Below are 11,434 nucleotides of genomic sequence, written 5' to 3'. Positions count from 1 at the left end.
CTCTTCAGCATACCGGATTGGAATGCAACTGTATGTAACGCGGTTTTAGTGGTCAATTTGATATGTAAACAAAGTACCTCCAAAAAGGAACGTAGTAATATCCAAAAATAAATATTACACGTGTATAGGGCAGATGGCGAAAGCGTTTTTTTTACCCTTTCTCTCAGCCTGTTAAGTATTACATCGAGTAAACTAATGCAAAATAAATAAAGCTAGTGCTGTTGAGGAATGAAACCAAGTAACAGTATATACGCCATTAACATGCCTTTCGCGTTACTTACATTCTAAAGATAGAATATATATATATATATATTAAATATTTGTACTTTAACTGACTAAGCAAGGATTTAATCGTAATTTTTTGTCTTCTTACTCTAAGAACTTCGACACTCGCGCGCGACGCAACTTAAAAAGACGAATAAAATAAACTTATAAGGAATAAAACAAATTGTAAGCAATAATATACATGTTATATAAATACTCTGATTAGTCTGTTTTGGCACTAAAGAATTTAATTTTTCTATCTCATACGAGGTGACAGATAAAATGATCGATTTGGAATGTAGTTAAATCGTTAAAGTAGAATCAACATCAATACTCATTACGAACTAATCGTTTTTTTTCTGCCTTTTCCTACGAGGTAATATGACAAGCTGTATAGAATTCCTTGTCATCCCACCTCAGATTGAGTATTTGAAATAAAAGAAAAAAAAATGTTAGCAACAAAAACATAAAAATTAAAGCAAAGACAATAAACGTGTGTGTATGTGTGTATCTGAAAAGAACACAATTAAAATGAAATGAAGTGTATAATAGAAACCGGTCAATAACGTTTCTTATCTTTTCGAATAAGATATAATAACTCTGTAGAGCGAGGAATTTATAAAACCAATTAAACAAAACAATATATAAATAATATAAATACACATTTGAAAGCAATTCCGTTTTCCCGGATTGCCCGAATAAAAACGTAATAGATCAAAATATGTGTAGCAAGCTCGTACCACGTATCCCCCGGCAATAACTACCGCGGAAAAATGATCTAACGTATTCAAATAAGTACGCTATAATAGCGTCAGAAACAGCCAATCGAACACATAATGCTTGCATAAAGGTAAAAATTAATTATATGTATATATAAGACAATGTATACGAGCGAGTAAGGAATAAAAATATTATTACAAAAATAACGCGGAACGCTTACACATAATGAGCTATGGCTTTTTTTCTTTCCCCTTTCCTTTTTGATCATAGATTGTTACTTCTCTTTTCCTCTTATAAAAGTTCAACTTAAATTATGCTGAAGGCATAAAAAAGTAAATATTAATCACGGACTTTTAGTGTATAAGCCATGTCGAGTAAAATAATATGGAGCTGTTAATTCGAAGCGTAATTCGTAAGATAACTCTTTTCGCGTTACGCTTTTCTCCATTTATAACCAGCTATATAGTGTTAATTGGCCATGCCCTAATCAATATAGCAAAGTCATACTCTTTTTTTTTTCTTTAGGATTCTAGGAAGACTATGATTAACCGTAGGCTAGAATTCAGTTTATGTCGTGTCATGTTAGTCCTATTATTTATATAATTGTAGCTGTCTCGTTAATGCTTGTGAACATTCGCAATAATTCTTATTGTATAATATATGCGACTCTTTTTTTTTTCTTCTTCCTCTTTTGAAAATCAGGAACATATTTTTTCGTGTGATATATAGCAACGATTCCTCATCGAATACACGACAATTTTACGATTGACAAATATTGTGTCGATTCACGCAAACCGTACGCGAAATTAGAAACAGAGCAGCCCGAGGCGCTCGTAAATGTCTTCCTCGTGTTGCCAAGTATTGTAAAACGTAGCTTGTAAAACGGCATATTTCGAGAGCAATTTTGTATCGGGAAACAAACGTAATCGCGCATTAACTCCGATCTACAAATAAAACAGGTGACAATTCTACAATTATCAGAAGGAAATGGAAAATTATAATTTTAACTCCACGGCGAACACAAAATCGAAAGTTCGACGTAAAGATGAACGCACATAGAAGTAAAAGTAAGCAGTAAGCAGTAAGCAATGAGAGGTAAGACCGCCATTTTTCATATGTATAGATATACTGACATTGTTAATTGCCTACTTCGTACGTCTTACTGCTTACTACTTACTGCTTATTTCTACTTCTATGTGCGTTCACCTTTATAATACGTAAGTTCAAATGATTCTTTGCTTGAAATTATGTCGGAGAATCTGTGGCACCTAAAAGGCCTTGGAAGTTGTATAGCAATAAAAATAGTACTGCTAAAGAGTAATACACACAGAACCTATCCCATACTCGAAATATGATCTTCGATTACACTGCCAGTTGTAAAACTGTTTAGTGTGGATAGTTATGAGAGCTTTTAATATTAGTTTAACAATGTAAGCAAAGTTTATCTATTACGTACAGAGTGACTATATAATTCTATACATATTAGGATAATAAGACTTTTGAGATTGTAAAAATCATCAAAAAATCTATCACAATTACCATTTACGTAACAAGTAATTCTCGTTCCTTTTTTTATATATTATTGTTGTAATTTAAACATCAAGGCAAATAAGGGGTGAATTTCAACAGTGGCCTAAATTAGCCAAGTAGTCTTCCACAGAGATAAAAATATGTAAAGAGTAAATCTATACTAAAATATTCAAGTATATATAAGGTGAGCGTAATATAATAATTTTGTGAGGTAAAAGATCCTCTCGTTAATGGTCATCCATTCGTTACACTATGAGTTTTTTTTTTAAATATGACTGGCAAAAATTTTGCAACATGTTCTCTCTTTATTTTGAATATTTTCTTTTTTTTATATTTAACGCGTATCATTAGAGACGATTGATGGTCCGCTCTGCATCTGGCGTTATTGTGCTTGTAAAAACACCTTGCAGGCGGCACCAACGGTATCTCATATTGATACACTTCTAATCAATATTTACCTAGCAACAACATCAGAGACTCTTTAAGGACACAACTTATCCTGACGATACTATTATCACAGGCATTATTTATATAACTCTGCTAACCATGACTATTAAATATTTCAGAATTAGTTTTTCTTTTCTTTTTTCTTTTTATATATAAAATTAAAACTTCTAACGTTACACGAGAGATGAGTACGACTGATTAGCTTAGGTGTATGTATGTAGGCTTCGTGCAATTTACTACAAATGCCGATGTTATGCGCGAACTTTAAAATAGCCTCCTAGTACTGCCCTTTTTTGTTTCTCGTTTGTCTAAATTTTTTTTCATTTGCTTCACACGAGTAATGAAACCAGATATTATCGATATAATTTCCTGTATGCAAACGAATTTGATAAAGCTAGTCAAGTATAAATATATATATATGTATGTGTATATATATATATATAATTATATGTATATATGGATGTGCTACCTAGCATTTGGTATGGCAAGATAGTATTTATAATTAAACGTTATTGTAGATAATGTAAGGTAACACAGTGTAGCAATCTGCCAAATATCCGATGTATATGTTGTATACACATTGCATTTTAGTTCATCAATCAAATCTTAAGGCTGATCATGTAAACAACCCTAAAAAATATGTGTATTTCTATATATGTGTGTCTTATGTGGTTTTTTCTTTTTCATGTATTATGTTAATATATACATAAATAGAGGTTGTTTAGCAAACTGTACGTTATTTCCTTTTCTTTTACATAGATAAAGTATCGTCCCTATATGATATACCGGTGGTATATATTATGTACTTACGAATCTTATATAATATATTACACAAAATCGTTCCCCTGCATTGTAAAAAATGCACGGGAACGATTTCTGTAATTTTATAACAAATACATTTACATGGTATGGATACATTATTCACTAGCACCACGAACCAATAATTCACACACGCATATATATCATATTCATATGATGGACCATAATAAAGCATCCTGAGTAAATATTGTAACCATTATGTGTCTCGTCTAATTTTAACAATGCACAAATGGGATCTACTCGTTTGTCTCGTAAGTGTAAATAATTATTTCATTTTTTTTTATACGCTCAAAGTATCTTTTCTGTACGACACTTTTTATATAAGATATTAAATGTTTGATTTTCAACATACCATAATCTATTCCTTGCACATTAACGTTGTTTTTATATTATGTTCTCAACTATCATTTTCAAACGCGCAGAAAGAAATCAGGAACATAGCTCTTATTAAGCTTCGTGCCTGCTGCAATGAGGAGTATTGTTTCATTCTCTTCTTTAGAAATACGATATGATAAGAGCAGGAAGTACTACCAACTACCTCGCAGCATGCAACGTTCTTTTTTTTTCCTTTTTTCTGTTAAGCGAAAAATTTTGATCCTCTCATCGTGAAATTTATCCTGCTGAGTTTATTAGTTATATACTTAGAAGTTCTTAAAGGAAAACTTTTTAAACGTAATCTGTGCATTTATATGCATCTCTCTTGAAGCATCAGTTAGGACTAAGAAGACAAACATCCTTGATTAATAAAAAATCAGGACGAGAACGTCTTATTCCGAGCACGAATCGAAACCAGTGTATAGAAAGTGCTCGTCGGAGACTAGAATAATTTGATTTATAAACATACTTAAAATACTGACATGTCAAAAATGATGTACAACAACCAATTTTGACGGAAGGCCATTATAAATTGCTTTCTCTACTACAAGCGATCCAACTCGTTGGTTGGTTGCTTATTGGTTGATATAGCTAACTGCTTCTCTCTTTATAACTGGTTCCACTTAGTTAATTTAATTTACTTTGGCAGTTTACCAAAATGCAAATTGCTAAGTTACTATTATACTGTTTGGTCGGAGACGTACATTACCTTTCTGCTTTTTTTTTGTTTTCAACATTGTTACTTTCATAAAACGGGGACGCATTATATTTTTACAACTATTAAAGCTGCATGCTGCACTTGTTTCTATTGCTTCGATAGGCCCAATATTCGAACGTAATGCCTTGGGCATGCCTTTTCCATCTTTCGTTGAGACCAGTTTCCAAAGAAGTTTCCATTTGCAGGAGGAAGTTATAACATACTCACTCATCTGATGCCACTTCACAATATATAAAGAGTGTTTAATACAAGGACATGATGGTTGTTTTTGGCCAGTGTTACGATATATCCTTCCGAAGTTATTTTCAATCCACAACATCGAGACACCTATAAGATATAACGTTACAACATTTAAAAGCACTATCGTTAATTTTAAAATTCATTATATTTATAAATATTAGTAAAAATTGATTTAGTGAAATAAAATATGTATAATAAAATACAAATTTTATAAAATACACTTAAATTTTATTTTAGATTAACCAGTACAAAATTTATTACTACTGGTAATTAGAGTAATATAATTAATATATGTCAAGTGTAAAAAAATTGATAATTGACGGATCGATTTTGATTGTCATCACATGTACACATTTCGGTTTTTAAAAGAAGTGATTGGAAAATGGTAATTCATTTCCGGAATTCATATTTCATTTATAATTGTATTATATAAAAAAAATATATGTATTTAAGATTAATATATGAAAGATATAATGCTGTACCTTCACATATGGACATTCAAACTCTGATATTAAAGAGCCCGCTCTGGAGAAGACAGCTACATGGAAACGATTACCATGTGAATCCCCAATTAATACATCTCCTGCATCGCTAATATCAATCCCGTTCGGGAAGTTTGTTACATTCTCACAGCCAATGCGACGCAGGAATTTACCCTCTTCGTTGAACACCACAACACAATGTCCTTTGAAGTCGCAAACAAAATATTCTTTGCCTAAAAATTTATGTACAATTTGATTATTAATATTATAAATTGCAGTTTGTCTAAATTATTGACGCGCGAGCGTAATTAATCACATTAATTACAATTTCATTGTGAATATTAAGAATGATTAAGTATGCTTACCACTGATAGCAATATCACTTGGTTCTCTCATATAGTCACTACAATCAAACCACCTCAAAAGATCTCCTGTATCACTGATTACGAACACAGTTGGCGACACACTGTCAACAGCCACAATATGACCTTGACTGGTAACAGCTAGGCCAGCTACGATATCGATGTAACGAATAGCGATCTTCTTTATAAAGTGGCCATTCTTTGTAAATATCTGCATTCGAGATCGTTCATTTCCACGATCGCATACAACAAATTTACCGTTATTTCTCATAACGGCTACTTTCCTGGGATACCACAATTGTCCCTCTTCTTTACCAGGAACGCCAAATTGAAATTTGAAGGTACCAGTCTTATCAAAAATCTAGAATTAACATATTCACAAAATTTATATTACATTTATACTTTATATATAATTTTTAAAATAATGAAATACTTGTTTTTGACACGTATCATTATGAAGTATATACCTGAATTCTATGATTATTTGTGTCTGCAACGATAATATCCTCATCAGTCCCCAGACAAAATCCATGAGGCGAATTAAATTGTCCTTTACTGGGACCTAATTGTCCAAACTTGCTTCGGATATGCATAGGCGTTAATTTTGTATTCTGGGTTCTTGGATGAGCAGGATAATTCCCTGTTCCTGATCCGGTTACATGATTGGCAACAGTATTTCCTACTACAGGCATATTATGCATAGAATCACCTATTAAGTCATCTAAAAATAAAACATCAATATTGGTAACCATATACAGTAACTGTATATCTAATACTGAGAAAAACTTTTTCCCTCTTAAATCTTTTGTTAAAATATAATAACTATGCAAAATGTATCGTATTATTTATATTATGTACAAGATAAGCAAATTTTGATTTTTTCCGAGTAATATTAACATGTATACCCAAAAATCGGGATGATCTTACCAGCACCCTGTGAAAGTATCGGCGAAGTGGAAGAGGACAATGATTGAAATCCTCCATTTAATAGACTATTAGCAGCCAAGGGACCCAAATTTGGGGTATCTACAATGGCTGGTGAAGGTCCACGTCCCAATACTAATCCACCACTACCATTAATGGTGGTATTTCCAAGATCTATGGCAAAGCAATAAATGTACAGTAAGCAGAAATATAATAATACATATTTCGTTAATTTTTCAGTATATACTAATTCTTCACTATATCAATATTTCAGGGGATAAATAATATGTACATATTTATATTTATTATACAATTATTTTCTTTCAAATTAAACTTTAAAATAAAATAGAGGTAATGCTAAATCCGATTTAAATTTTACACCTTTCAAAAGTTGTTCTGTATCTTACGAATCCTATCAAAAACTTAGCCTTTGAAAATCAAATTTGCAAAACTTAAATCAGTTTTTAATTTATCTGTTAAGTTAAAATTTTCTGAAGGATACAATACTAAACACTTTAATCCGAGTTTGTATTACCTCCTGTCAAAATATATTTTGAAGACGTATTTTAAAGTGTCATTTCAGACGAAATAGCATAATTATGTCTCGCAAGAGATTTCTAATTTTAACGATAGCAAGTGTAATATACAAAAATAATTGAAAGTAATAACAAAAATAAAATAAAACATTATATAGCATCTATAATACAATTTTTTTTAATTTATGTAAAATATCTCTCAATATAGTTCTTAAGGTACCTGTGAATTTGTGGGAAAATCGGGAAATGTATGGGATTAAGTCTGGAAGAAATAAGAGGGAAGGATATTGGTAATTACTACATCAAATTCATAAATCTTTAATATTATATTTCTTACCTTGATTACCAAGAGTATTTCCTAATTTTGCAAGAGCTTGTAGATTATTAATGGCATGGCTCGTAGAACTTAAATCTCCAGCAAATAAATCTGCCAAAGTAAAGGACGGAGTTGGACTAGGATTCGAGCTAGGTCCAACTACACCAGTATCGCCTACCATCTCTACTTTTTCCGCTAAACTGGCCAGCTGCTGTAGATTATACTCTTGAATGCTAGTAAATCCATGAATAGGAACCGAACCTGGTGGAAGAGGTACAGGTGGTGGAGGAGGTGGGATATTTTGAGGACTTGAAGTCGGTGGAATAATGAATGAAGGTTCACCTTCAAAAGAGGATTGCATAGATGTGGGAAGTGAAATGGGAGAGCTTGTGCTAATAGAACTTGGACAACCCATTGAAGTGGTATGAACTATTTGCTGATTTGTAGAAACACCTGATACTGTTGAGATTGGTTCAGGATGAGGTTTCACTTCTAATGTACTTTCAGTGTGAAATTTTCCAAACACTTCCTGTAATTTTTCACAACGGATATTATATATAACTGGATAAAAAAGAATCTATAATTGAATAAACTGTATTATATAATATTGTGCACATAATCACCTTTACAGTTTTCTCAAATTGATTATAGTCGGTTTGAAATTCAATAGAGAATGTTACATTATGTTTTGGTGTATTTTTTATTAAGTTCATCAACTGCGCTCCTACAATACGTCGAAGTGCTAAGATTTCCACTGCATCGCCGTGTTCTAGCAATCTTGAGGTAAAACGACAAGCGTCTTCTATTTTTTCTGCAGTCTTTTCAACACTGCAACAAAATTTCAAACATAACAGAATGTTCATAGAAAGAAAGATGTCTCTATCGACAGGACAGTTCTATTCTCGACAAATGTTATTGCTAAAAATTTTGTTCTATTTTTATCCTTTCTAACATAAGTATCTTCTATCTTAATCTCTGGTTTTTAATATGTAACATAAGTAATAATGATAAACAATTAAAAACTACAATTAAATATGTATACCTATGAAAAGCATCCATAATTTCAAGTTCTCTGTTTGAATGCAATTTTTCGAGTTCACTTAAAGCATTGTCTTTACATTTCTCTAGTATGGCCTTGTAACTTTGAAAAGTTTCCATAATTAAATCTTTTGCTTGATCGTGTTGTACTTGCAGCTCACTAAGTGCATTTTCCAGTTGTACTGTAACCTGATCGCATTCAGTAATTTTTGTTTTGCTTTCAGTCATCAGGTTATTTATTTCTTCCTTTTGTCGTGGTTCTGCATCTGTCAGTCGTTCATATTGATGCTCTGGTGCTTTGTGCTCCACAAGCAAACACTCATTGCAAATAGGTTCCTGACATCATACAATTTAATACTTCTTACTTACAATTCTATTACAGACATAATAAGACTAATATAATTATTCTAGGCATACAATATGAATATGTACAGAAAGAAATACACAAAAGTGTTCTTTCATACATAAACATTTTAAACATTTTTTGCTATATAAATTATTTTCGGCTCTTTTTAAAAATGATAACTACTTTGTTTTATCTTTCAACAAATAATTACATATACAAATCATTTATAAATGTTGACTGACATTAATTCCTTTTTATACATTTATGAAGGAAAATACATTCTTCAAGCAATATATCAAGTGCATCATATATTATTTACAATTTTATACATTTTGAAATTGTGGAAAATTATATTTGTAATTTAAATTACAATGCATTAATAATAATATTACTTTGAGCATTTATAGATGCTGCAATGATAAGATCGGTCTTTAATTTCTTAGTACATGTTAAATGCCAGGTAATTAAATGCCAGATAATTATAATACCTAAATATAAAAAGAATTGTCCATTTACCTGACATGTATGACAGTAAAACTTCATATTCTCAGCAGGATGACACTCGCAAAAGATCGGCTTGTGTATTGGGATAGCTTCGTTGGATTGCTTCAAGTCTTCAAAGGCAACTACTTTATGATGCTCGAAGCAGCGCATGAATTGATGCGCCGTGTTGCAATTTGGGCACAGGAAATTGGCGCAATCCGAGCAACGCGCCACGGCGCTCTCTTTGGCCTTGCAGGAGGTACACAGTACTGCCATGTTCTCGATAGCGGACATATCCAATATATTGGTGAGAACATAGTCACACGTGAGCGACGCGGCGCCCTTAGAACTAACGGAAGTCTCTTGATGGCATACGGGACAGCTTATAACAGAGCCCACCTTGGAATCCCCGGCTTCATCCATGAGCAGCTTGTCCAGGCATGCCTCGCAGAACACGTGCAGGCAGGAGAGTACTCGGGGCGAGCACAACTTGCTCATACATAGGGCGCAGCCCTGATTGTTGGCCTCTCCGTTGCCACACGCCATCTCCTCCAGGGCATCACCGGGGTTCCCACTGTTGTTATAGCCACCGACGGAGTTGACGTTACTTCGCTCGCCAAATATATCGCCGCCGTCGATCTCCTCGGTGCCAGCTGCGACGACGATGCCACCGTTGCTACTGCTGTCACTGCTGCTGCTACCACCGCCACCGCCGTTTGTCACCGTCGGCACCGAGGTAGCTCCCGATGAAACAGCCACCGTGGACGATGCCATCCTGCGATGCCGTTCGCGCGCAATTCACAAGGCGGGTGGGAGGAAGGGGGTTGCAGTCGAGAAGGAGGGAGATATCCTCCGTCCTCCGACTGTGCTTCTATCTCTCACGCTTGTGGACCCGTCGGATTGTCACGGGATAAGGGAGTTGGAAAGAGAGAGAGAGTTGGAAATTTTTCGTTTCCCGCTCTCGCTTCCTCGATTATCCTGCTTCTACTTCCTCTTCTTGCCTCCGCGTCCAATCAAGAATGAAGGAGATCGTGAAGATTCTCGGATTCTCTCACGAAGCACGCGATGCTTGAAACATTGTACTGTCGGCACGCTCGCAATTCTCGCACGTGCGAGAAACAAAACACGAGGCCAAGCTCGCCCAGACTGGCTTCGGTTGGCTCGACTGGGAGCACGACTGGGTCGCGCACCAGGAAACGCACGCGGGACCGTGTATATGTGTATGTGTGCGCGCGCGCGTTCTCGCGTTTAGAGGAAAAAAAGGAAAGAAAATCCCTCGCTCTCGCTCCTTTTCACGAGCGTCCGCGCGCGCGCGCGCGCGAATTGCGTTCGTACGTGTATGCGCGCGCGACTAACGGTTGCGCGTCGATATATATATAGGTGTGTATATATATATATATATATATAACGCAATTTCTTATCTCGATAACGCGCCTCGGCCACAGGAATATCGCGAGGTCGTATAGCTGTCAGCTTAACGGATCGCGCGATCTACGAGCGTTTATTTACATTCACGTCACTGGCCACACGCAGCGCCGTCGTCCTCGTCCCTCGTCGTCGCGTGTCGCAGAGCACTGAAACTGGGGGAGACTCGGGGCGCTCAACGCTGCAACTCGCGTATCTAAAGAACACTCGTGGACATTACGTCAGTGACGTTCCGAGGTACGTGCCGTGTTAGCACGGGATCTTCCTTCTTACGTTCGGCGACGTTCGACTGTAGCTCGGTCCCGTTGTCGACGCCTCGGTCGCCGAATATCTCGCAGTTCTTCATACGTGGAACAAACGAATAAATCATTCGAACCGAGAAGAGCTCATCCCCTCGATGCGGGAGCCG

General features: G+C 35.1%; 1 protein-coding gene across 3 annotated transcripts; it reads right to left on the bottom strand.

Annotated features, from left to right (window-relative positions):
• Positions 1–3,093: 3,093 nt before the first annotated feature.
• On the bottom strand, positions 3,094–10,955 carry LOC108730789 (B-box type zinc finger protein ncl-1). Of its 3 annotated transcripts, XM_018460745.1 has the most exons (11): positions 9,634–10,955; positions 8,776–9,107; positions 8,357–8,561; positions 8,076–8,262; positions 7,755–7,994; positions 7,638–7,679; positions 6,885–7,055; positions 6,425–6,678; positions 5,961–6,318; positions 5,596–5,828; positions 3,094–5,200 (listed from the first exon to the last, which is right to left on the bottom strand). In XM_018460745.1, the coding sequence occupies exons 1-11, from the start codon at positions 10,372–10,374 to the stop codon at positions 5,096–5,098; spliced, it is 2,868 nt and encodes a 955-aa protein (XP_018316247.1). In that variant the 5' UTR covers positions 10,375–10,955; the 3' UTR covers positions 3,094–5,095. The 3 variants fall into 3 exon arrangements, with proteins under 3 accessions (XP_018316247.1, XP_018316236.1, XP_018316244.1); XM_018460734.1 differs by having other exon boundaries at positions 7,755–8,262; XM_018460742.1 differs by lacking the exon at positions 7,638–7,679 and having other exon boundaries at positions 7,755–8,262.
• Between the last annotated feature and the right edge of the window lie 479 nt (positions 10,956–11,434).

The sequence above is a fragment of the Mycetomoellerius zeteki genome, unplaced genomic scaffold (assembly GCF_001594055.1).
Source record: "Mycetomoellerius zeteki isolate Tzet28-1 unplaced genomic scaffold, Tzet1.0 scaffold119, whole genome shotgun sequence".
NCBI lineage: Eukaryota > Metazoa > Arthropoda > Insecta > Hymenoptera > Formicidae > Mycetomoellerius > Mycetomoellerius zeteki.
Note: the sequence above shows the minus strand (reverse complement) of the source record. Positions and strands in the feature narration are given on the sequence as shown.